The 27,122-nt window shown below is 46.6% G+C and overlaps 1 protein-coding gene across 1 annotated transcript in view; it reads left to right on the top strand.

Moving 5' to 3' along the window:
• The window catches only part of MTRES1 (mitochondrial transcription rescue factor 1), a 49,226-nt gene extending 30,697 nt beyond the window's left edge, over window positions 1-18,529 (top strand). Inside the window, exons 3-5 of the mRNA XM_010389770.2 lie at window positions 9,127-9,608; window positions 14,201-14,273; window positions 18,002-18,529. Of these exons, the coding sequence (XP_010388072.2) occupies window positions 9,127-9,608; window positions 14,201-14,273; window positions 18,002-18,181 (735 nt within the window). The 3' untranslated portion in view covers window positions 18,182-18,529. The remainder of the gene's footprint in view (window positions 1-9,126; window positions 9,609-14,200; window positions 14,274-18,001) is intronic.
• The last annotated feature ends 8,593 nt before the right edge of the window (window positions 18,530-27,122 follow it).

Below are 27,122 nucleotides of genomic sequence, written 5' to 3'. Positions count from 1 at the left end.
ATATTAATTCTTTTCTGCACAGATGTACGAGTCTGGAATTTGGGAGAAAGTCCTGGAATGGGAATATGGATTAGGGTGTGGTTGGCATATAGGTAGTATTTAAAGCCGCAGAAAAGATTGGTGTCTTGATAATGCATTTGTAAGAATTAATTGGGTACACTTAAGAGGTGAGCTGGATAAAGTGAATGTATAAGAGAAGAGGACCAAAGATAGAGGCCTGGGCCCCTCCAACTTTAAGATACCAGGGAGGGCCAGGCACAGTGGCTCAGGCCTGTAATCCTAGCACTTTGGGAGGCTGAGGTGGGCGGGTCACTTGAGGTCAGGATTTCCAAACCAGCCTGGCCAACATGGTGAAACCCTGTCTCTACTAAAAATATAAAAATTAGCCAGGTGTGGTGGTAGGCGCCCATAATCCCAGCTACTTTGGAGGCTGAGGTGGGAGAATATGGCCTGAACCCAGGAGGCAGAGGTTGCAGTGAGCCAAGATCGTACCACTACACTCCAGCCTGGGCAACAGAGGAAGACCACGTCTCAAAAAGAAAAGAAAAAAGATGTCAGGGAGAAGAGAAGGACGCAGCAAAGAAGTCTCCTTTTTTTGGGGGGTGGGGGAGATAGAGTTTCGCGCTTGTTGCCCAGTCTGGAGTGCAATGGCCTTGGCTCACTGCAGCCTCCGCCTCCCAGATTCAGGTGATTCTCTTGCCTCAACCTCCTGAATAGCTGGGATTACAGGTGCCCGCCATCGTGCCTGGCTAATTTTTTTTTTTTTTTTTTTTTTTTGAGACGTTGTCTCACTCTTGTTGCCCAGGCTGGAGTGCAATGGCACAATCTTGGCTCACTGCAACCTCCACCTCCCAGGTTCAAGCGATTCTCATGCCTCATCCTCCCGAGTAGCTAGGATTACAGGCACGTGCCACCAGGCTCAGCTAATTTTTGTATTAGTAGTAGAGACAGGGTTTCTCCATGTTGGTCAGGCTGATCTCGAACTCCCAACCTAAGGTGATCCACTCGCCTTGGCCTCCCAAAGTGCTGGGATTACAGGTGTGAGCCACCGTGCCCGGCCAGCAAAGGAGTCTTGAGAAGCAGCAGCCACAGGAGAGATAGGAAGAAAACCAAGAGTGAGGTGTCTTGGAGACCAAGTGAAGAAGAGAGGCATAATCAGTTTTTTCCAGTGCTGCTGAGAAGTCAGTTAAGATGAGGACTGACATGACCTTTTGGATTTAGAAAATGAAAGGAGTGGAGTTGAGGAGAGTTAGACAACCATTTTGAGGAGTTTTATGGTAAAGAGGGGCAAGAAAAGTGTTGGTACCTGGGAGTGTGGAGGCAAGAGGTTTGTGTCATTGATTGCTTTTGAATGAGAGAAAAGTAACCGCATCCTGTCCTTTACTATAGCCACCCCCACATTGACTCATTTCCTCACATATGCCAAGTGCCTGGCTAGGCCCTGGTATAAAACACGCAGTCCTTGTCGTCAGGGAACTGCCATTTAAGTGGAATGTGGGCAAGTAAACTGCCTGCCAGGGCACACATGTGAAAGCATGTCCAGGGGAGGCTGAACCCTGCACCAGCTGGAGCTCAGAGCAAGAATGCCTGAGCTGGGCGTGGTGGATCACACCTGTAATTCTAGCACTTTGGGAGACTGAGGCAGGCAGATCACAAGGTTAGGAGTTCGAGACAAGGCTGGCCAACGTTGTGAAACCCATCTCCACTAAAAATACAAAAATTTGGCCGGGCGCGGTGGCTCAAGCCTGTAATCCCAGCACTTTGGGAGGCCGAGACGGGTGGATCACGAGGTCAGGAGATCGAGACCATCCTGGCTAACACGGTGAGACCCCATATCTACTAAAAAAATACAAAAAAAAAAAAATACAAAAATTAGCTGGGCATGGTGGCCCGTGCCTGTAGTCCCAGCTACTGGGGAGGCTGAGGCAGGAGAATCGCTTGAACCCAGGAGGCGGAGGTTGCAGTAAGCTGAGATCACGCCACTGAACTCCAGCCTGGACGACAGTGCAAGACTCCATCTCAAAAAAAAAAAAAAAAGCCTGAGTATCCTTGAATGCTCATCCTCATTCATCCTTGAATGAGAGAAAAATAACAGCATGCCAATGGAATAGTCCATTATCAAGCAAAAAAATTACTGTTGTAACGTGATGTTTCCCCATGGCTCAGTTTCAGGCCACCTTTGCCCTTTGCTCACAGAACTCTGTAGGCATCCTTGCTCTGCGCTCCAGCTGGTGCAGGGTTCAGCCTCCCCTGGGCCTGCTTTCACATGTGTGCCATGGCAGGCAGTTTACTTGCCCACATTCCACTTAAACGGCAGTTCCCAGATGACAAGGACTGTGTGTTTTATACCAAGGCCTACCCAGGCACTTGGCATATGTGAGCAAATGAGTGATGGTGGGGGTGGCTGTAGTAATGGGCAGGATGCTCATTTCATTTCTAGAAATTGAATCTGCCACCATTCACTGGTTTTGGTATGTCCTGAGCAGAGGAGTGAAGAACAGGGCACTGTGTACGCCCTATCACTACCCTTAGAGTTTGGGAGATAATTTGTGACTTAATTCGAAAGTAACAAAAAAAATGTATAGTGTTGGTGCAACCAGAGTATGGAAAAGGGCATGTGGAGCATGGCTTGGTAGAGGAGGATGTGGCTTGTGTGGAGTGTGGAGGAAGAGGAGACCATGACAAAAGGACAGGAACTTTTCAGTAGTAGATATTTTTTTTTTTTCCAAATGCGCTGTAAGGAACCCAGATTCTCCAGTGCTGCTTCGGTTGGAGAGGAGCTGGGTGCCTGGTTAGTTCTTTTCTCTGGCACCCCCACTTTCAACTCAGGGCTCCCTTGAACAGTTTCGAAGTCCTGAGGCAGGGCCGGGCACGGTGGCTCATGCCTGTAATCCCAGCACTTTGGGTGATCGAGGTGGGCGGATCACAAGGTCAGGAGATCAAGACCATCTTGACTAACACGATGAAACCATGTCTCTACTAAAGACACAAAAAATTAGCCGGGCGTGGTAGTGGGTGCCTGTAGTCCCAGCTACTTGGGCGGCTGAGGCAGGAGAATGGCGTGAACCTGGGAGGCGGCGCTTGCAGTGAGCCGAGATCGCACCACTGCACTCCAGCCTGGGCGACAGAGCGAGACTCCGTCTCAAAAAAATAGTAACAAAGTTCTGAGGCAGAATCTGGGTCCTCCCTTGTGACCCTGAGTGCCCACTGCTAACAACTACAAATGGTCGTCATCTCCAGCAAGAATTAGGTTAATGTGTTTCCTCAATTTTATGTTTTTAATGAATTTTTTCTAAGCTTCTAACATCTACCACTGTTTGCCTGCTAGAAAGTTAAGCTGATCACAGTGACAGGTAGTGAGTAGCTAATAAACACAAGGGAATTCGTGGCTTGACATTTTGGTATGTTTGTTGAGTTTACAAATGCATCTGATTCTAAATGGTTATTTTCTGCTAGGAAAGGTTTCCTAATGCAGGTAGATGTAACTCTACTTGTGACGTCGGCAGAGAGCCACATCATATCTAGGCATTCCTCAAAGTAAACAACAGTACGGTAAAAACTAGGACTCTTTTCAAAGGCAGGAAGAGGGTAAAAAAGATACTAAAAATAAATAAAAATAAAAATAGGACTTACGGATGGGGAATGTGGGCACCCGGGGTCTGACACAGAAACAGGACTTCTACCCCTAGCCATGGGTCCTTCCCTCCCCTAGGTGTCTCCTCTTAGGATTTCTTCTAAGTTGGGGCAACAGTTCCTCCCACTCTTCTGTCCCTGAAAACTATCTGTTCTTTCTGGTATTGCACTAGTTGGTGAGTTTTTATTCCAGAAAAAAAATAAGAAAATAGATGTCAGGGTGTGGAAGAAAGAGCACTTAACTTGGAGTTGGAAGACTGATGGACAGTTCAGCATGGTAGTAATGAGTCTAAGCTTTGGAGCTCGGATGCCTAGATTTGAATAGTGTCTGTGTGACCCTATAGCTGAGATGGGCTTGTTGCAAGGAATAAATGAGTTCACGTGTAGAGCAATGCCTGGCCCACAGTAAAAACAATGAGCCTTAAGAAGACTTGACCAGCCGGGCGTGGTGGCTCACGCCTGTAATCCTAGCACTTTGGGAGGCCGAGGCAGGTGGATCACCTTAGGTCAGGAGTTCAAGACCAGCCTGGGCCACGTGGTGAAACCCTGTCACTACAAAAATACAAAACTGAGCCGGGCACAGCGGCACATGCCTGTAATTGCAGCTACTTGGGAGGCTGAGACACGAGAATCACTTGAACCCAGGAGGTGGAGGCTGCAGTGAGCCAAGATTGCACCTCTGTACTCCAGCCTGGGCAACAGAGTAAGACTCCATCTCATTTACTAGCTGTGCCACTTAGCTTATTCTTAAATTGCTTCAGCTTTTGTTTGTACTCATCTGCAAAATGAGGGAACTGCACAAAGTCATCCCGCAGAGGCTGCTTTTTTTCTTCTTCTTCTTGTTTTTGAGACAGAGTTTCACTCTTGTTGCCCAGGCTGGAGTGTAATGGCACAATCTTAGCTCACCACAACCTCTGCCTCCCAGGTTCAAGCAGTTCTTCTGCCGCAGCCTCCCAAATTGCTGGGATTACAGGCACGCGCCACCACACCCAGCTAATCTTGTATTTTTAGTAGAGACAGGGTTTCTCCATGTTAGCCAGGCTGGTCTCAAACTCCCAACCTCAGGTGATCTGCCCACCTCGGCCTCCCAGAGTGCTGGGATTACAGGCATGAGCCACCAAAGTAAAACTTTTAATAATGACTCTAGGACTTAGGACCAACACAGACTTCCTGGGGATGATGTTAGAGAGCTCTGGCCACCTATGGCTAAACCTTCCTGTGTGTTTTGGGTGGCTGGGAGAGTATGAGAGGCTGTGCTTATGAGTTAATTATTTTTCTTCAGATTTTACATTGTGAAGGATGTATGCCAAAATCTTACAGTGGTTAACGTGGAGTGGACTAGGGCTGGTTTTAATTTTCTTTTTTTGAGATGGAGTTTCACTCTTTTCGCCCAGGCTGGAGTGCAATGGCACAATCTTGGCTCACTGCAACCTCCACCTCCTGGGTTCAAGCGATTCTCCTGCCTCAGCCTCCCGAGTAGCTGAGATCACAGGCACGCATCACCATGCCTGGCTAATTTTTGTATTCTTAGCAGAGACAGGGTTTCACCATGTTGGCCAGGCTGGTCTCAAACTCCTGACCTCAGGTGATCTGCCAGCCTTGGGCTCCCAAAGTGCTGGGATTACAGGTGATGAACCACCATATCCGGCCAATTTTCCTCATATTTTTTCAAATTTTCTACATGAAAATTTATTTTATATACATATAATCAGAAATTTTATGAAAAAAATTATTGCATGTAGGGGGTATACTCAGCCTTTTCTAGTTATGACTTTTGGGGGGGCATCTAAGTTAATGTCCCTGATATTCAAATATACTACTGTTGCCAACACTGGGCCACTGGCCGTACAAACCTGTGCCAAAGTTTTCCTAGACCCACAGTGAGAAAAATAAATGACAACAGTTGATTTCTTATAATGCTGAATGTATTCATCTTAAAGAAGTTTAATTCTGGCTGGGTGCTGTGGCTCACGCCTATAATCCCAGCACTTTGGGAGGCTGAGGCGGGCAGATCACCTGAGGTCAGGAGTTCGAGACCAGCCTGACCAACATGGAGAAACCCCATCTGTAATAAAAATACAAAATTAGCTGGGCGTGGTAGTGCATGCCTGCAATTGCTGCTGCACAGGAGGCTGAGGCAGGAGAAGTGCTTGAATCCAGGAGGCAGAGGTTGCGGTGAGCCAAGATCGAGCCATTTAACTCCAACCTGGGCAACAAGAGCGAAACACCATCTCAAAAAAAGTTGTTTAATTCTGAGATTATGTCCTTCCTACTCTTTTGGCATGAAATCTTTCTTGGAGTCCACCATGAGGTATCTTTCTCAATTTTGTTTTTTCTGTAGAGATGGAGTCTCACTGTTGCCCAGGCCGGTCTCAAACTCCTGGGCTCAAGCAGTCCTCCTGCCTCAGCCTCCCAAAGTGCTGGGATACAGGTGTGAGCCACTGCTCCTAGCCTAGTTACCTTTAAAAAAATTTTAATTGTACTAATCAATGAAATAGACAGTCTGGGAAATGCTGAAATCTGGTGTTTTCTTCCTTTATTTCTGATTACGTAAAATTTTATTTATTTTCTTTTTTTGAGATGGAGGCTCGCTCTCTTGCCCAGACTGGAGTACTGTGACGCGATCTCGGCTCACTGCAACCTCTGCCTCCCAGGTTCAAGCACCCACCACCACACCCGGCTAATTTTTTTGTATTTTTAGTAGAGGTGGGGTTTCACCGTGTTGGCCAGGATGGTGTCAAGCTCCTGACCTCAAGTGATCTGCCTGCCTCAGCCTCCCAAAGTGTTGAGATGGTGGCCTGAGCCACCATGCCCAGCTCCAGCTAATTTTTGTACTAAAAGTAGAGATGGGGTTTCGCCATGTTGGCCAGGTTGGTCTTGAACTGCTCACCTCAAGTGATCCTCCCTCCTTAGACCCCAAAGTGGTTCGATTACAGACGTGATCCACCGTACCCAGCCTGATTATGTAAAATTTAAAATTAGCGAGACCTCATCTTTACTAAACAAATTAAATCTAAAAAATTTAAAGGCATTCCTATTAATGGGTATTATTCATTCTCTGTTACATTAGAATATGTGTAAAAGTAATTATTGGCAAATTTCTTTTGAAGGTACTTCAGGTGGTTTCTAGTCATTATTTTAGAATACTCTGGATTATATAGCATTTTTTTTTTTTTTTTTTGAGACGGAGTCTTGCTCTGCCACCCAGGCTGGAGTGCAGTGGCCGGATCTCTGCTCACTGCAAGCTCCGCCTCCCGGGTTTACGCCATTCTCCTGCCTCAGCCTCCCAAGTAGCTGGGACTACAGGCGCCCGCCTCGTCGCCCGGCTAGCTTTTTGTATTTTTAAGTAGAGACAGGGTTTCACCGTATTAGCCAGGATGGTCTCGATCTCCTGACCTCATGATCCGCCCGTCTCGGCCTCCCAAAGTGCTGGGATTACAGGCTTGAGCCACCGCGCCCGGCCCCTATATAGCATTTTATTTATTTATTTTATTTTATTTTTGAGACAGAGTCTTACTCTGTCGCCCAGGTTGGAGTGCAGTGGTGTGATCTCAGCTCACTGCAACCTTTACCTCCCAGGTTCTAGTGATTCTCCTGCCTTAGCCTCCCAAGTAGCTGAGATTATAGGTGCATGCCACTATGCCCAGCTAATTTTTGTAATTTTGTTAGAGATGGGGTTTCACCATGTTGGCCAGGCTGGTCTTGAACTCCTGACCTCAGGAGACCCACCCGCCTCAGCCTCCCAAAGTGCTGGGATTACAGGCGTGAGCCACCATGCCCACCCTAGCATTTTAAAATTGTTCCAAATTGTAGTTATGTTGAAATAGAGTCTTTACATTCAGTCTGCTTTATTTCTCTTTCAAGACTTAGATTGGAGTCCCAAGAGTGGTGGATTAATAGAGTTGAGATTGTGTTGTATGCTCATCCCTGCCAGGGAAATAAGGCCCAGAATGTTAAATACAATTTGGAAGTAGCTAGCCCCATGTTTTTGAGTGGGCCATAATCAGAGGTATCGATCTTAAGGTACAATCTAGGCACAAAGGAAAGTCATTTGCAGACTCACAGTACAAGGATGTTGATCATATGGAAACCCTTCCCTCATTACCAAATCATGGTCTCTAAAACCTTCTTGATATACTTGCAGGGGTGGGGGTGGGTGTGAGTCTGCCACCATCATAAGATGGTTTCTGCTACATTTGAGGTAACTGTAGGAATTGATTGCCCTCTGACATGTCACAAGCACTTGTCACAGTTCCCTAGTTTGTGGGTCTCTAGACCCCTTCCTTGTCTGCTAGCTAATGCCTCTGTTAAACGTGGGGAAGGAGATGTAAAAGGAGTTAAAATGCAGGTCTGTCCAGTTTGCTCACCCTTACCTCTGATTTGCTAGGGCTGGAGGTTGAAATACAGTTTAGAGATTCACTCTGGATTTCATGAAGTCATGATCTGGTGTCCTTCCTTGGCAAAGTCAATGTTGTAAGGATATAATATATGTCAGTCAACAGTCTTTCTCTCCAAATTTTCCTTTAAAAAACAAAAACAGGCCGGGCACAGTGGCTCACACCTGTAATCCCAGCACTTTGGGAGGCCAAGGCAGGCAGATAACCTGAGGTCGGGAGTTTGAGACCACCTTGACCACCATGGAGAAACCCTGTTTCTATTAAAAATACAAAATTAGCCGGGCATGGTTATGCATGCCTGTAATTCCAGCTACTGGGGAGGCTGAGGCAGGAGAATAGCTTGAACCTGGGAGGCAGAGGTTGTGGTGAGCCGAGATGGTGCCATTGCACTCCAGCCTGGGCAACAAGAGTGAAACTCCATCTCAAAAAAAAAAAAAAAAATTGAAAATTGAAAAAACCAAAAATCATTGAGAACTATTGTTAGTATTTTTTTAGAAGCAGTCAGTACCCAAAGCTAATTTGGGGGAGGGAGAAGAGTAGAACCAGTGCTTTCACATATACTAGTATCACATTGGACCTTCCTGACAATCCTATGAGCTAATCACATTAGTTGCAGCTAGAAGATTCACTATGCTGTGATATATGGCCCCTGGTACATGCAGATTGATACGACTTTTTTTTTTTTTTTTTAATTTTGAGATGTGGTTTCTTGTTGCCTGGGCTGGAGTATAATGGCGTGATCTCGGCGCACTGCAACCTCCGCCTCCCAAGTTCAAGCGATTCTCCTGCCTCAGCCTCCTGCGTAGCTGGGATTACAGGTGCCTGCCACCACGCCTGGCTAATTTTTGTATTTTTGGTAGAGATGGGGTTTCCTCATGTTGGCCAGGCTGGTCTTGTACTCCTGACCTCTCTGCCCACCTCAGCCTCCCAAAGTACTGAAATTACAGGCGTGAGCCACCGCGCCAGGCCCGATAGGACTTTTTAGGGGCGCATATGTAAAGTACTAGACAAAGTGTTCATAGTGCATATGGTTTATGTTGTAAGAACGTCATGACATTGCACTTGTGAGATAAAACTGATTCATTATCTGTTTCAGATTATAAGCGCCATAGCTATGGCTAGTGTTAAATTGCTTGCTGGTGTTTTAAGAAAGCCAGATGCCTGGATTGGACTCTGGGGTGTTCTCCGAGGGACACCTGCGTCATACAAACTCTGTACTTCCTGGAATCGATACTTGTATTTTTCTAGTACCAAGTTACGTGCACCAAATTATAAAACACTTTTTTATAATATTTTCTCACTGAGACTCCCAGGACTTTTACTATCTCCAGAATGTATTTTTCCTTTTTCCATAAGACTCAAAAGTAATATAAGCTCTACAAAATCTACTAAAAAGTCTCTGCATAAAGTAGATGAAGAGGACTCTGATGAAGAAAGCGATCATGACGAGATGAGTGAGCAGGAAGAGGAGCTTGAGGATGACCCTACTGTAGTCAAAGACTATAAAGACCTGGAAAAAGCAGTGCAGTCTTTTCGGTATGATGTTGTCTTGAAGACGGGGCTAGATATTGGGAGAAAGTGAGTATGATACACATTTCATTATAAACTCACTCGTAGTCATGTTATTTTAATGTAGCATTCCAAATCACTTGGCCCATATTATGGTGAAGAATAACCACAATAAAAGGACCTTTACAGGTAACCTGTTTCAATTATTTCATTTTATAGATGAGCAAACTGATTTCCAAAGAAGTCAAGTGACTGCCTGCAAATCCCATGTGCCATATTAGAAAATTTGAATCTAAGACACAGTTGACTGTAAGATGAACCATTGATTTAATAACAGCTTCTTGAGGAGAAAATGAATCACCATATTAGATGTATGTAGCAAGCATAAAATGCACTGGGATATTTCACAAATGCTATAATGTGAAACAGTACCTCGGCTGGGCACGGTGGCTCATGCCTGTAATCCCAGCACTTTGGGAGGCCAAGCTGCGTAGATCACAAGGTCAGGAGTTCAAGACCAGCCTGGCCAATATGGTGAAACTCTGTCTCTACTAAAAATACAAAAATTAGCCAGGCGAGATGGCAGGCGCCTGTAGTCCCAGCTACTTGGGAGGCTGAGGCAGGAGAATTGCTTGAACCTGGGAGGCAGAGGTTACAGTGAGCCGAGGTTGTGCCACTGCACTCCAGCCTGGGCAACAGAGCAAGACTCCATCTGGGAAAAAAAAAAAAGGTACCTCTTAGAATTAACAGCATGATGTATAATAAGATGATGGTTAAGAATGCAGGCTTTGGCCAGGCACCGTGGCTCATGCCTATAATCCCAGCACTTTGGGAGGCTGAGGTCAGGAGATCGAGACCGTCCTGGCTAGTACGGTGAAACCCAGTCTCTACTAAAAATACAAAAAATTAGCTGGGCGTGGTGACGGGCACCTGTACTCCCAGCTGCTCAGGAGGCTGAGACAGGAGAATGGCATGAACCCGGAGGTAGAGCTTGCAGTGACCTGAGATGGTGCCACTGCACTCCAGCCTGGGTGACAGAGTGAGACTCCGTCTCAAAAAAAAAAAAAAAAAAGCCAGGCGTGGTGGCTCAAGCCTGTAATCCCGGCACTTTGGGAGGCCGAGATGGGCGGATCACGAGCTCAGGAGATCAAGACCATCCTGGCTAACCCGGTGAAACCCCGTCTCTACTAAAAAATACAAAAAACTAGCCAGGCGAGGTGGCGGGCGCCTGTAGTCCCAGCTACTCGGGAGGCTGAGGCAGGAGAGTGGCGTAAACCCGGGAGGCAGAGCTTGCAGTGAGCTGAGATCCGGCCACTGCACTCCAGCCTGGGCGACAGAGCAAGACTCTGTCTCAAAAGAAAAAAAAAAAAAAAAAACAGAATGTGGGCTTTGGAGCCAGATTACTGGGGTTTCAGTCCTGGTTCTGTGTAACCTTGGGTTAGTTACTTAAACTTTCTGAGCCTCAGTTTTCTCATCTGTAAAATGAAGATGATAGAACCTAGTTTAGAGAGTGGTTGCTAGGATTGAGTGCGTATATATCTATGTCAAGCACTTATAACAGTATCTGGGACATAGTAGGTACTCAATATATGTGGACTGTTTTGAAGAAAATACTACATATGTTCATGTATAATAGAGGTATTGAGTCTAACTTTTCAGATTTCCTTTTTTTTTTTTTTTTTTTTTGAGACGGAGTCTCGCTCTGTCACCCCAGCTGGAGTGCAGTGACGTGACCTCGGCTCACTGCAAGCTCCACCTCCTGGATTCACGCCATTCTCCTGCCTCAGCCTCGCAAGTAGTTGGGACTACAGGCGCCTGCCACCACGCTCAGCTAATGTTTTGTATTTTTTTAATAGAGACAGGGTTTCACTGTGTTAGCCAGGATGGTCTCGATCTTGTGACCTCATGATCCGCCCGCCTTGGCCTCCCAAAGTGCTGGGATTACAGGCGTGAGCCACTGCGCGCAGCTAAGATTTCTTTAGTATTCTGATTCCCTCTCTGCTAGATTAATTATATAAGAATAGTGGTCTTCATTGTTCATTTATTCCCTTAGGAATGATTGCATGCATATTGTATACAATGTAAGAATTGTGATATGAATAAATGCAGAAAAACGTCTTGTGTAATTTGTACCTTTATGACCTAATGTAATGTCATAGTTTAATTTTTTAATCCTTGAAGCTTAAGAGATTAATAAAGAGGGCTGGGCGTGGTGGCTCACGCCTGTAATCCCAGCATTTTGAAGGCCGAGGCAGGGGATCACGAAGTCAGGTGATCAGTACCATCCTGGCTAACACAGTGAAACCCTGTCTCTACTAAAAATAGAAAAAATTGGCCGGGCGCGGTGGCTCAAGCCTGTAATCCCAGCACTTTGGGAGGCCGAGACGGGCGGATCACGAGGTCAGGAGATCGAGACCATCCTGGCTAACACGGTGAAACCCCGTCTCTACTAAAAATACAAAAAACTAGCCGGGCGTGGTGGCGGGCGCCTGTAGTCCCAGCTACTCGGGAGGCTGAGGCAGGAGAATGGCGGGAACCCGGGAGGTGGAGCTTGCAGTGAGCCGAGATCGCGCCACTGTACTCCAGCCCGGGCAACCGAGCGAGACTCCGTCTCAAAAAAAAAAAAAAAAAAGAAAAAAGAAAAAATTGGCTGGGCGCGGTGGTGGGTGCCTGAAGTTCCAGTTACTCAGGAGGCTGAGGCAGGAGAATGACGTGAATCTGGGAGGCGGAGCTTGCAGGGAGCCAAGATCACGCCACCTCACTCCAGCCTGGGCGACAGAGCGAGACTTCGTCTCCGAAAAAAAAGAAAAGAGATTCATAAAAATGAGCCAGCCCACAGGCCCCGCCCTTGGCATTCTGATTAGGGTGCCATTAGAGAATGTTCTCTAAACTCTGGCAAACTAATAAGGAGGACTCTCCTCTCCCAGAGTAGAAACTGCTGCTGCTATTATTAAGCCGAGCTCCACATGTTAGTCCCCTGGAATCAGATCATCAAAAAGAAAGGGTGTACTGATTTTTAGCTGCTTCCTCCCTTGGTCTTGTTGCAGTGACTTAAGTTCAGAGAGAACAGCAGCTGTCAGATTGGAATTTCGCCAGCCTCAGTACAAACTGGCAGAGGGTTTCTTAATAGCCTTGCCATACACATGGTGTCTGGTTTTTCTCTCAGTGTACAGAGCAGGTATCTGAGGGGAAGGCAATGCCCACTCACTTTGGCTGTCGTGAATCACCAGAGCTACAGCCTGGCCATGTGATCTCTGCACTGGGAGTCAGGTGGAGTACCCCAGGCCCTTGTCCAGAATGGAGCTTGACATGTATGCTAAAACCTCTCTTAAGGCTCCCTCCAATTAACTGCCCAAGAGCACTAGCAAATCTTTGCAGCAGTTCAACATCTATTTAGAAATGCCTTTTGGTCTCCCTGTTTTAGATACACACCAGAGCAGGTGACTTTCCGTTTCCCAGGACTCAAAATGGAGACTGTGAAGAATCACTGTCAGAGTAAACATTAATGGAGGGCTGGGCGCGGTGGCTCACGCCTGTAATCCCAGCACTTTGGGAGACCGAGGCGGGCGGATCACGAGGTCAGGAGATCGAGACCATCCTGACTAACACGGTGAAACCCCGTCTCTACTAAAAATAAAAAATAAAAAAAGTTAGCCTGGCGTGGTGGCAGGCACCTGTATTCCCAGCTACTTGGGAGGCTGAGGCAGGAGAATGGTGTGAACTTGTTAGGCAGAGCTTGCAGTGAGCCAAGACCGCACCACTGCACTCCAGCCTAGGCGATGGAGCAAGAATCTGTCTCAATGATAATAATGGCAAGTGTTTCTCTCAAACTTGTATATAGTTAATGCTTGAACAGTGTGGGGGTTAGAGGTGCCAACCCCCATGCGGTTGAAATGCCACATATAACTTTTGACGCTTAACTACTGATATAGCCTACTGTTGACCGAAGGCCTTACTGATACACAGTTACAATAAAGTAAGCTCGAGAAAAGAAAATGTTACTAAGAAAAGCATAAGGAAGTGAAAATATATATACTATTTATTAAGTGGGAGTGGATCATCATGAAGGTCTTCATCCTGGCGGAGGAGGAGGCGTGGACTTGCCCTCAGGGGTGGCAGAGGCTAAAGGAAATCCACATATAAGTGGATCTGCACAGTTTGGGCCCGTGCTGGCCAAGGGTCACCTGAGATTGTTTTGAGTATATTTCTATATTTTAAAGCACTTTACCTTTAAAAAAATAGATACAAGGCCGGGCGCAGTGTTTCATGCCTGTAATCATAGCACTTTGGGAGGCCAAGGTGGGCGGATCACAAGGTCAGGAGTTCGAGACCAGCCTGGCCAACAGAGTGAAACCCTGTCTCTACTTAAAATACAAAAGTTAGGCATGTTGGCGTGTGCCTGTAGTCCCAGCTACTGGGAGGCTGAGGCAGGAGAATCACTTGAAACCGGGAGGTGGAGGTTGCAGTGAGGCAAGACCACACCACCGCATTCCAGCTTGGGCAACAAAGTGAGACTTTGTCTCAAAAAACAACAGAAAAATAGATTTGAAGGTACAAGTGCCATTTTGTTAAATGGATATATTGCGTGGTGATGAAGTCTGGGCTTTAGTGTACCCATCACCCAAATTGTGTACATTGTTGCTTTTTTTTTTTTTTTGTAGCAAAGTGGAAGAGGCATTCTACAAAGGTGAACTCAGGCTGAATGAGGAAAAATTATGGAAGAAAAGCAGAACGGTGAGATACTAACCTAAAATGACAGCCAGATGTTTTCATCACTTACTCTGCTAGTAACTCAATTAATGCTGCCCCAAATTTTCCCTCTGGCTCCTCTTCCTTCTCTGAGGTCCTCTGTGGTCCTCCAGCTCAAGCTGGTGGGAATCAGCCACAGGCTTCAGACACAGGCACTTTCACTTTTGCAGCCTTAATGACCTTCTGATGAAGCTTCTCCCTTTTAAAATTTTAGAATACGTCACTGTTCGAACTGGCAGATATCCATTAATTAAACTTCCAGGTCATTAATGTTAGCCCTTATGGAATCCACGTAATCAGATTTCAAAGAAACATTTCATCCACGTAGAGTTGTTCTTTGGCCAGTGGTATCTGAGCAGATGTGTAGTTCTGTACAGCTTAGCAGTACCCAGTGAGTGCTTGCTGGATGCACAGCTTTGTGTGCAGAGCAGCTATAAAAAATGATGTGTTCTGTATTTTCTGACAAATCCATATCAATACTGTTGTTAAGTGAAAGTCAGTTACAAGAAAATGTGTTTCCAGTCTTCACTTTTCTAACAATAAATCATATATAAAAAATCACAGTGGCTTATGCTTGTAATCCCAGCACTTTGGGAGCTGAGAGTTCAAGACAAGCCTGGGCAGCATGGCAAAGCTCTATTTCTACAAAAAAACAAAAACTTAGCCAGTCGTGGTGGCGGGCGCTTGACCCAGCTACTTGGGAGGCTGAGATGGGAGGATTACTTGAGCCTGGGAGGTCAAGGCTGCAGTGAGCCATAATCATACCAATGCACTCCAGTTTGGGTGACAGAGTGAGACCCTGTCTCAAAAAAAAAAAAAAGGCCGGGCGCAGTGGCTCAAGCCTGTAATCCCAGCACTTTGGGAGGCCGAGACGGGCGGATCACGAGGTCAGGAGATCGAGACCATCCTGGCTAACACGGTGAAACCCCGTCTCTACTAAAAAATACAAAAAAAAACTAGCCGGGCGAGGTGGCGGGCGCCTGTAGTCCCAGCTACACGGGAGGCTGAGGCAGGAGAATGGCGTGAACCCGGGAGGCAGAGCTTGCAGTGAGCTGACATTTGGCCACTGCTCAAAAAAAAAAAAAAAAAAAAGTTACCTGGGCATGGTGGCAGGCTCCTTGTAATTCCAGCTATTCAGGAGGCTGAGGCAGGAGAATCGCTTGACTCCAAGAGGCGGAGCTTACAGTGAGCCAAGATTGCGCCAGTGCACTCCAGCCTGGGCAATAGAGCGAGACTCCGTCTCAAAAAAAAAAAAAAATTTTAGCTGAGCAAGGTGGTGCTTGTCTGTAGTCCCAGCCACTTGGGAAGCTGAGGAAGGAGTATCGTTGAGCCCAGGAGTTTGAGGCTGCAGTGCACTATGATTGTGCCTATGAATAGCCATTGCATTCCAGCCTGAGCAACATGTGAGAGACCTCATCTCTATAAACACTTTAAAAATCATAGTAATTTGAATGAAATAAGGTTATGCCAAAAAGGTAAAGCAGAGTTCCCAAGCCTTGTATTTTTTTTTTGAGACAGAGTCTTGCTCTTGTTGCCCAGGCTGGAGTGCAATGGCATGATCTCGACTCACTGCCTCCCAGATTCAAGCGATTCTCTTGCCTCAGCCTCCCAAGTATCTGCGATTACAGGCACTTGCCATCATGCCCCGTTAATTTTTGTATTTTTAGTAGAGACGGAGTTTCACCATGTTGGCCAGGCTGGTCTTGAACTCCTGACCTCGTGATCCACCCTCCTTAGCCTCCCAAAGTGCTGGGATTACAGGCATGAGCCACCGCGCCCAGCCTGTATTTCTAGACAGATAAAAATCTAGACAGATGTTTTTAAATGTCCACACAGGCTGAAGTAGTCATTTTCAAAAATTGAACCTAGGGCCGGGAGAAACAGTCGTGATCATAGCAGTGGTATGAGCTTTTCTGCTTCACAGCCCACGGGAGAGGCTGAGAAGGAGGAGAGGGAGTTAATGGTTTAAAATCTGCCCTGTGTGAGTTTTATATCCAGCTACTGTGGGCTTCCTGGTTTGGCCAGTATAGTGTTGTGGCAGGCAGGTGTGCATGCCCATGTTGTGGACTTGACTATTGGGCCTGCAGAGGTCTTGAGTGGGTGGGAGAATAGACATGGGCTTGTTCTGGTGAGGTTGAAAGGTCTCACAGTCTGAAGTTGTGTCTGCCTTAGAGAACATTAATTGTAAAATAAAAGTCAGCATTTGACACCATACTTCTTAAACAGAAGCCCTCTAGTAGCCTTCTAAATGGCCATGTGTGCCCACTGCTGTCAGTGGTCCACACTTGGGCTTGCCCACCCGCTACTGGAAGCAGTGGTGAGGGGTATGAGATGGCTCGCAGTCATCCCTGGCTTGTGTTTTAGTAGAAGCAGCAGCATGTGGCAGCTGGGTCTGTTTGGCCCTTCTTTTTTTGGGGGGGGGACAGAGTTTTGCTCTTGTTGCCCAGGCTGGAGTGCAATGGTGCCATCTTGGCTTACCACAAACTCCGCCTCCCGGTTTCAAGCGATTCTCCTGCCTCAGCCTCCCAATCCCAAGTAGCTGGGATTACAGGTGTGCACCACCACGCTCAGCTAATTTTTTATTTCTAGTAGAGACGGGGTTTCACTATTTTGGTCAGGCCAGTCTCGAACTCTTGACCACGAGTGATCCACCCACCTTGGCCTCCCAAAGTGCTGGGATTACAGGTGTGAGCCACCGTGCTCGGCCCTGTTTGGCCCTTCTTGAGTGTCTGGAAAGATCCCTTGAGATCCTGAGCTGCCTAGACCAGGTATCGGTCTTGGGCTGTCCGTACCTTCAGCACAGACCAGTGTCCTAGACCTGGGAGCTGACAACTGCCCCAGGGTATGCATTGCACTGCCTCAACTGAAGCTGCTTTCTGTGCAAAAATGGGTTTGACCTCAGCCTTTTAACCCATTGAATCAGATCCAACTCTGCCTTCTGTGGCATTCTACGTTTGTGAGTTGAGGCAAGCATTGCACTGGAAATTGTCTTCCTAATGCATGTAGTAATTACTGTGCACACAGTCTCTAAGACTGCCCCCACTTTCTTTGTCTTTTGCCAGTGTTACCAAGATAAATGTGTCCATTCAAATATTTTCTTAAGTCACCCAATAGATGTGATTATTTGAGTTACTGTGCACAGGGACGATCCACAGCAGCCAGTTGTCTAGTTCTGAAGGAAGGACACTGGCTGATATTGAGGCCCTTGTATTTGAGGCACCTTCCCTTTCTTTCTTTCTTTTTTTTTTGAGACGGAGTCTCCTGCTGTCGCCCAGGCTGGCATGCAGTGGCACGATCTCAGCTCACTGTAACCTCGGCTTCCCGGGTTCAAGCGATTTTCCTGCCACAGCCTCCCAAGTATCTGGGGTCACAGGCACCCACCACCACACCCAGCTAATTTTTGTATTTTTAGTAGAGATGAGGTTTCACCATGTTGGCCAGGCTGGTCTTGAACTCCTGACCTCAGGTGATCCACCCAGCTTGGCCTCCCAAAGTGCTGGGATTACAAGCGTGAGCCACCGCACCTGGCCAAGGCACCCTCCCTTTCACGTTGAGGCACCGGGGATAGGTGACAGTGACCGAGGTCAGGGCCTTTTCTCACCTGCCCCTCCTCTGGGTCGTGATCATGTGGTGAAAAACTCAAAGCAGTAGTGTTTGCATTGGCCTGGATTTCCTGAAGTGTAACCAAGCCTCCGTTTTCTTTTAATTTTCAGGTGAAAGTGGGAGATACATTGGATCTTCTCACTGGAGAGGATAAAGAAGCAGGAACAGAGACAGTTATGCGGATTCTCTTGAAAAAGGTGTTTGAAGAGAAGACTGAAAGTGAAAAATACAGAGTGGTGTTACGGCGGTGGAAAAGTTTAAAGTTGCCTAAGAAGAGAACATCTAAATAAATGGATTGCTTTTTAGCAATAAAGCTGCTTTCTAGTGGTAGAGGAAGGGGTCACCTGAAAAAGAGGACATTTTTATTAAAATAAAGTTCTCTTAGCGTTTGTGGCATCTGCTGAGCCATTTTGTGGAAACTAGGATCCATATCTGGAGACACTTCCCAAGGCCTGCCTCACCCCCACCCCCTCCCCACCTTGATCCATGCTCCTCTGACCTTGTCGTGTGAGAACCCCTTTGCCAGAGTGAGACGTGTGCAGAATGAACTAAGCCCCAGAGGGTTTTAATGGCTTGCCTGCTGTTTCCCACATAAACTACCTCAGGAGTCATTATAAAATAAACAGGCCTTGTTGTCTCTTAGTGTTTTTATTTAAAATGTTCCCTGTCCAGCAGGGCCAGCTTCCCAGGTTCAGGTTTCTTTAGACAAAACCAAGCAAAGTCAAGGGTACTTTCAGATGTTAGGGGATAACCTCTGGGAGACCCCTTTCTCCCCTACCCTTCCGAATTACCAGTGGCGGGGGGCCTTAGTTCCCTTCAGTTTGTCTTCACAAGTCTGGATGAATAAAGTTTTTCCAGCTAATTTCAAACCAGCTAGTTAGAGCCCATTTGAAATTACTAGTTTAGGGCAGGGGTCCATAAACGAAGGCAGCCAAAGACTTGTGTTTCTATAGCCCTTGAGCCAAGAATGGTTTTTACAGCACACATGCATGCGCACACACACAGCCAGAGACCTTCTGTGGCCCACAAAGCCTAAAATATTTACTTCAAAAAAAAAATAAACCTTTTGGCTGGGCACAGTGGCTTACACCTGCTAACTCGGCATTTTGGGAGGCCAAGGCAGGTGAATCACTTAATCCCAGGAGTTTGAGATCAGCCTGGGGGCAACATAGACTTCATCTCTCTCAAAAAAAAAAAAAAGATTTTTGTAGAGCGGGGGTTCTTGCTCTGTTGCCCAGGCTGTCTCCCAACTCCTGGGCTCAGGTGACTGTCTCACTTTGGCTTCCTAAAGTGCTGGGATTACAGGCATGAGCCACTGTACCTGGCCAAAGCCTAAAATATTTACTACTTACCCCTTTACAGAAAAAGTTTTTTGACACCTAGTTTAGGGTAATCAGTAAGGGTTTAATTTTCAGGTGAAAGTAAACATACCTGTTTTATCAATGAAGAGAATAAAACCAATTCTAATTCTCAAAAAGTGTCGTAAAATGAAGGCTTACCAGAGTAGTGTGGTGGGGTAGACAATGTATATCATCTAAGAAAGGACCTATGGATGAATAATCCAGGCTATAGATTCCCAGGAGCTGTTTGCTGGCACTTGGAGAGGTTACCTCCAATAAGAGACTTGCTAGATGATGTCACATGAAAAAGACTGGCTGGCCCAGGCACAGTGGCTCACACCTGTAATCCCAACACTTTGGGAAGCTGAGGCTTGAGGTCAGGAATTTGAGACCAGCCTGGCCAACACGGGGAAACCCCATCTCTACTAAAAATACAAAAATTAGCTGGGCATGGTGGCAGGCACCTGTAATCCCAACTACTCAGGAGGCTAAGGCAGGAGAGAATCGCTCGAACCTGGGAGGCAGAGTTTGCAGTGAGCAGACATCATGCCCCTGCACTCCAGCCTGGGCAACAAGAGCAAGACTCCATCTCCAAAAAAAGAAAAAAAGACCCTGTATCTGGGCTCTTATTTGTCCCCCAGGAATTCCTGAGAATCCTTAACTGGCAGTGAAGAGACACTTCTGTAGCCCAAAGCAGTGGGATGTTTGGGCTCATGTGTCTGGAACTGTTAACCAGCTTTTCTTTTTCTTTTTCTTTTTTTCTTTTTTATTTTTTTATTTTTTTTGAGACGGACTCTTGCTCTGTCACCAGGCTGGAGTGCAGTGGCGTGATCTCGGCTCACTGCAACCTTCGCCTCCCAGGTTCAAATGATTCTCTTGCCTCAGCCTCCCGAGTAGCTGGGATTACAGGTGCCCGCCACCACACCCAGCTATTTTTTTTTTTGTATTTTAAGTAGAGATGGGGTTTAACCATGTTGGTCAGGCTGATCTTGAACTCCTGACCTCATGATCCGCCCGCCTCAGCCTCCCAAAGTGCTGGGATACAGGTGTGAGCCACCACGCCCAGCTGTAAAGAGATTATTTTTTAACATGAACTCATAACTTTTTTTCTTTTTTTTTTTTTTTTTTTTTGAGATGCAGTCTCTCTGTCACCCAGGCCGGAGTGCAGTGGCATGATCTCAGCTCACTGCAACCTCTGCCTCTCGGGTTCAAGCGATTCTTCTGCCTCAGCCTCCTGAGTAGCTGGGATTACAGGTGCGCACCACTATGCCCAGCTAATTTTTGTATTTTTAGTAGAGATGGGGGTTTCACCATGTTTGTCAGGCTGGTCTTGAACTCCTGACCTCGTGATCCACCCGCCTCAGCCTCCCAAAGTGCTGGGATTACAGGCATGAGCCACCAAGCCCAGCATAACATCTTTCTTATACGCACAAGCCTCACAGCCCGCTGCTTCTGCCTTTTGGTAGCTGCTACCTCCCAATCTATAGCTTGGAATTTCTGGAAGGGCACTGAAACTGAATGTGGCTTTCCAAATTTACTATTCCTCTCAAAGACAAACTGTGCTGGCCCTGTTTTTTTGTTTTGTTTTGTTTGTTGTTTTTGTAAAGTTTTTTGTTCAACATTATTGCTAACAGATTGGGTAAATATATTATCAAAAGTAGGATGGTCCTGAAGGCATGGATCCCGAAAAACTTTTTTTTTTTCTTTTTTTTTTTTTTGAGATTGAGTCTTGCTCTGTTGCCATGGCTGGAATGCAATGGTACAATCTCAGCTCGCTGCACCCTCTGCCTCCTGGGTTCAAGCGATTCTCCTGCCTCAGCCTCCCGAGTAGCTGCAATTACAGATGTCTGCCACCATGCCCGGCTAATTTTTTGTATTTTTAGTAGAGACGGGGTTTCGCCATGTTGGCCAGCCTGGTTTGGAACTCCTGGCCTCATGTGATCTACCCACCTTGGCCTCCCAAAGTGCTAGGATTATAGTCATGAGCCACCACGCCTGGCCAATGGGACTTGATTCTTAAAGTTGGTGAGACTTTCCCTAAGGCAGACAAGTGAAGTCCTAAAGACCATAGTCAAGGTCAGACCACAGGTGTCTAAAATGGAGAATTTCTGTTTAGAGGTCAAGTAAGGACTCGCTTCTGGAGTCTCACTCAGAGGAGTCACTATTAGACGCTTCTTCATAGAATGCATGGAGAATTTTTGTTAGGATTGTAGGAGAAATCCCTTAATTTTTTTTTTTTTTTTTTTTTTTTTTTTTTTTTTTTTTTTGCTTTTTTGTTTTTGTAACCCTTATTTTACTTAAATCCTTTAATTCTTGATTCTAAGACAGACAAATGAAAGGTGAGGCTGAAATGATAGTGGCCAACTCTTTGGATGTAAGCAATGCAATCAGTATTAACTACCTGACGAGAAGGTAACCCATCGCCAGGACCTTCCTTACCTATGCTGAAGTATATGCCTCTTTATGCATGGAACTGTGCCTGGGTTAAGATTTCAGCTTGTCAAAACCAAGGAGGAGAGGCATGTCGAATACCCTGTGTCAGAAAGAGCACAAGCTACACCAGAAACACCAGGGCTCTTGAATTCTGCTGTCAGCACTCACAGCACACTTAGCAACTATATATCAGTCTCTGGAGAAACAGGAGTCCGGAAACACTGCAGTCCCTGCAGGTATGCCTCAGGCCAGAGCCCAGCCTTATTCCATCTGCATGGCCTCAGCTGTCTGCACTGTGAGGAGAAGCCAAGCTTCCCAGTCTGGTTCTATCCTTGTACATCTTGAAAATTGGCTTCAGGCAACAGATGTCAGGTTTTGTGCTGTTTACTACCAGAACCTTCTCTTCAAGCTCAAATGGGCTTTATTTATTTATGTATTTATGTATTTATTTATTTATTTATTGAGAGAAGTCTCACTCTTGTCCCCCAGGCTTGAGTGCAATGGCTTGATCTCGGCTCACTCTTACCTCTGCCTCCCAGGTTCAAACAATTCTCCTGCCTCTGCCTCCCAAGTAGCTGGGATTAAGGTGCCTGCCACCACGCCTGGCTAATTTTTGTATTTTTTTAGTATAGACGGGGTTTCACCACGTTGGCCAGGCTGGTCTCGAACTCCTGACCTCAGGTGATCCACCCGCCTCGGCCTCCCAAAGTGCTGGGATTACAGGCATGAGCTACCAGGCCCGGCCAACTTCTTTTTTTTTTTTTTTTTTTTTTTGAGGCGGAGTCTCGCTCTGTCGCCCGGACTGGAGTGCAGTGGCCAGATCTCAGCACACTGCAAGCTCCGCCTCCCGGGTTTACGCCATTCTCCTGCCTCAGCCTCCCGAGTAGCTGGGACTACAGGCGCCCGCCTCGTCGCCTGGCTAGTTTTTGTATTTTTAGTAGACACAGGGTTTCACCGTGTTAGCCAGGATGGTCTTGATCTCCTGACCTCGTGATCCGCCCGTCTCGGCCTCCCAAAGTGCTGGGATTACAGGCTTGAGCCACCGCGCCCGGCCCCAACTTCTTAACTATCAACTCACGTGGCTGGGACTTGTTAGAATTATGGATCACTGCCCAGCAGATAGCTGGTCCTCCAAATATATTTGCTGAATGAATCAACTGCCTTAGAGGCAGAGATATTCTTACTGCATTCCTTAGTCTATTTTCTGTGGCATTGAAAGGTTTCCTGGTTTTAGGGGGATTGGTTTTTACTTTTTGTTTTTTGAGACAGAGATTCCATCTTGTTGCCCAGTCTGGAGTGCAATGGCACAATCTCGGCTCACTGCAACCTCCACCTCCCAGGTTCAAGCGATTCTCCTGCCTCAGCCTCCCAAGTAGCTGGGATTATAGGCACCTGCCACCACGCCCAGATAATTTTTTGTATTTTTAGTAGAGATGAGGTTTCACTATGTTGGCCAGGCTGGTCTGGAACTCCTGACCTCAGGTAATCCACCTGCCTCAGCCTCCCAAAGTTTTGGGATTACAGGCGTTGAGTCCCTGCACCCGGCCAGTTTCCTGGGTTATACTCTCTCACTAGGGCGATCCAGAAGCCCAGAAATAGTGGACAGTCAGCAAAACCCCAAGTTAAATCACAGGAACCACTAGGCAGAGACACAGAGAAATGGATTTACTTGGCACAGCTACATAAGTGGCAGCACAGGAATGAAGAGCACAAACTTTGGAGTCAGCCCGGCCTCCGTTAGAAGCCCCAGCTCTGCCAGCTATTTGACCTTGGCCAAGATACTTAACTCTGGAAGCATCCATTTCCCCATCTGTAAAATGGATTTCTGTAAGGATTAAATGAAATGACATATATCAAGTTCCCAGCATATCCCTGAACCAACACAGGTGCTCAAAAATGGGAGCTATTATTAGAAACAGAACTCTGATTTCAGGACCTATGGTCACTTCCGAATCCACAGGAGTCACACTGTAGGAGCTCCTGGAAGGACAGGCTATAGCATTACATGCTCTCAACCTCTATTAGGGACACGGTTCACCATCAGGAATACAACGACTGTTTAGAAGAACAAATGAATTCTTAATCCTTAAAATCAATAGACAGCCTTCCCTGTGAAGAAACATTCTGTCAAGTGCTGTATGTGGCCAGTGCCCATAAGCCCTGATGCTGAAGCATTAGTAAACCAGCCTCTTCCCACCGGCCTGAAAGCTAAGATTTAGTTTCCTAAACTAAAGATTTAGTTAAAGCAGCAGTCAGCTTTATTTGAATACAACAGGAAACCACATATTTCAGCTCAGATCTATAGCTAATACCTAGGAAAATGCTAACCTTTCAGTTTCTCTACCACACACAGCACATTTTGGGAAGATACCTATAGTGTCTTGGTCCTCCCCTGTGGTTGCAAGACCAGCATCTCCAGCATCACCTGAGAACTTGTTAGAAATGCAAATTCTTGGGCCCCACCCCAGACCTACTGTATCAGAACCTCTGCGGGTGGTTCACAGCAATCTGTTTTAACTTGTTCCTTGGTGATTCTGATGCAGGTAAACTCAGACCCACTGCAGTAGTGGATGCCGACAGAATCCCACCTAAACCCCTTTACCAGAGCACCTACGCCCTGGCTGCTGAGGGCTGGCTGCTAACCACCACCGCGGCGCCTCTGGAGCCTTGTCCTGGCCAAAGGGACAGGAACACTACCCTTTTCCCAGGGAAGACCTTGAACAATGACCCACCAGCCCCTTTGCCTCAACCAGAACTAATTCTGCCATACAATTCACGTTGCAGGGCTTCCTTGCGGAGGAGAGTGTGGTTAGACTGCATCGGAGACCACAATCTTGGTTCTCGCTTTCCCCGGTTCTCTTCCTTTCCCGAGTCTCCTGAAAGCACGCCCTCAATTAATGGCCTGCCTAAGAATCTCAGTCTCAGCCTCTGCTCCTAGGGAACCTGATCCACAGCAGTTACTTTCACATTCTTAAAAAAAAAAAAAAAAAGTTTACAATTGCTGTAATTATTTAGAATTAGCTTAATTCTATTATTTTATTTTATTTAGAGACAGTCTCGCTCTGTCACCCAGGCTGGAGTGCAGTGGCGTGATCTCAGCTCACTGCAGCCTCCATCTCCTGGGTTCAAGCAATTCTCCTGACTCAGCCTCCTCAGTAGCTGGGATTACAGGTGCATGCCACCATGCCCAGATAATTTTTTTGTGTTCTTTTGTTTCAGTTTTTGAGACAAGGTCTTACTCTGTCGCCCAGGCTGGAGTGCAGTGGTGCCATTTCGGCTCACTGCAACCTCTGCCTCCCGGGTTCAAGTGATTCTCCTGCCTCAGCCTCCTGAGTAGCTGGGACTACAGGCATGCGCCACCACGCCCAGCTAATTTTTGTATTTTTAGTAGAGGTGGGGTTTCATCATGTTGGCCAAGCTGGTCTCCACTCTGACTCCTGACCTCAGGTGATCCACCCACCTAGGCCTCCTAAAGGGCTGGGATGACAGGCGTGAACCGCCGCACCCACCCTAATTCTATTATTTACATTCATTAGCTCCCAAGGCTCTGTCATTGGAGCTTAATTCTAAAACCAGCCCTCCTGTATCTAAGATCAGACAAACTGGAATTAGAGGATGGGAGTGATAGACACCACGGCTGACTTGCAGTTGTTTTAGGATCTGAGTCTTGTGCATTTTGACTTGGGTATGATGGAAATCAGAGGTCAACTTGGGCTCAAATCCCGCCACCGCCATTTTCCAGTTGTGTGAACTTGAGCAAGAAATCAACTTCTCTCCTTACCACAAAACTGAGTTAATAACAGTGACCACAACAATGAGTTTTTATGAGAAGCAAATGAGATAATGTAGACACCATTTGCGTCCCTAGCTTTCTCACTCGTTAGCAAGGCATAATTATGGTACTTACCTCACAAGGCTTTTGAAAGGGTAACACGTTGCCCACGTTCCGTTCTCAGCAGTGTCTGGCACATAAAATATACTCAATGAATGTTGGTGCCATTCCAGTCAGAAGCAATGCCTGTTCTTTCCTTTCTCCAACACTGGCCAGATATTCCAATTTTTTCTTTCTTTCTTTGAGATGGAGTCTCACTGTCGCCCAGGCTGGAGTGCAGTGGTGTGATCTCGGCTCACTGCAACCTCCACCTCCCATGTGCAAGCAGTTCTCCTGCCTCAGCCTCCTGAGTAGCTGGGACCACAGGTGCTCGCCACCACACTCAGCCAATTTTGGTATTTTTAGTAGAGATGGGGTTTCACCATGGTGGCCAGGATGGTCTCAAACCCCTGACCTCAAGTGATCTGCCCGCCTCGGCCTCCCAAAGTGCTGGGATTACAGGCATGAGCCACCGTGCCAGCTCAGATATTCCAGATTTATCTGAAAGCTCCTTAGAGTCCACTGCATTTCACCATTCCAGTGGTCATGATAATCTGGTGTCGAGTTCTTATTTCTGAGAACTAGATCTTACAAGCGTGCTCTCACTGACTGAAACACCGTGAACGTTCTTTTTGGAAGAAAACAAAGATACGGTCAGAGGAGTCTCAAAGAATTTAGCTTTCCCTCACTTCTTTTTTAAACTAGCTAGTGGATTTAGCATTTGGAGGTTCAGGCCCAGCCCCCAACCAAGGCACACCTGCTGAGAAGGCTTACAGCACAGATGTACTGGTTGTACAGATTTCAGGGTTATCGGCCAACCTCGTGGCGCAACGGTAGCGCGTCTGATTCCAGATTTCAGGGTTATCAAATAAGCAAACACTCACTGTAGTGTTTCAATCATGAGCCACAAACTACTTTATATCTTGTGATCCTTGGGCCAAAGAGGTTTCTCTGACATCTTGAGACAGAATTTTAAATATATATATATATATATATTTTTTTTTTTTTTTTCTTGAGACGTTTCTGTTGCCCAGGCCGGTGTGCAATGGCATGATCTCAGCTCACTGCAACTTCGCCTCCCGTATCCAAGCGATTCTCCCACCTCAGCCTCCCGAGTAGCTGAGATTACAGACATACGTCACCACACCTGGCTAATTTTTATAGTTTTAGTAGAGACAGGGTTTCACCATGTTGGCCTGGCTGGTCTCAAACTCCTGACCTCAGGTGATCCACCCACCTTGGCCTCCCAAAGTGTTAGGATTACAGGTGTTAGCCAACGTGCCTGGTCTAATTATTACTATAAAATATTAAGTTTAATGATTTATAATTAGCCAAAGAGAAGAGAAGGTGAGGGAAAACATACATCCTTTTTTTACAAATAATACATGAGGCCAGGCACAGTGGCTCACACCTGTAATCTCAATACTTTGGGGGGCTGAGGTGGGAGGATTACTTGAGGCCAGTGGTTTGAAACCAGTCTGGGTAACATGGTGAGGTCACATCTCTACCATAATAAAACTAGCCAGGCATGGTAGTGTGGGCCTGTAGTCTCAGCTACTTAGGAGGCTATGGCAGGAAAATCACTTG

The sequence above is a fragment of the Rhinopithecus roxellana genome, chromosome 4 (genome assembly GCF_007565055.1).
Source record: "Rhinopithecus roxellana isolate Shanxi Qingling chromosome 4, ASM756505v1, whole genome shotgun sequence".
Lineage (NCBI taxonomy): Eukaryota > Metazoa > Chordata > Mammalia > Primates > Cercopithecidae > Rhinopithecus > Rhinopithecus roxellana.
This window is presented reverse-complemented; position numbering and strand designations above follow the sequence as displayed.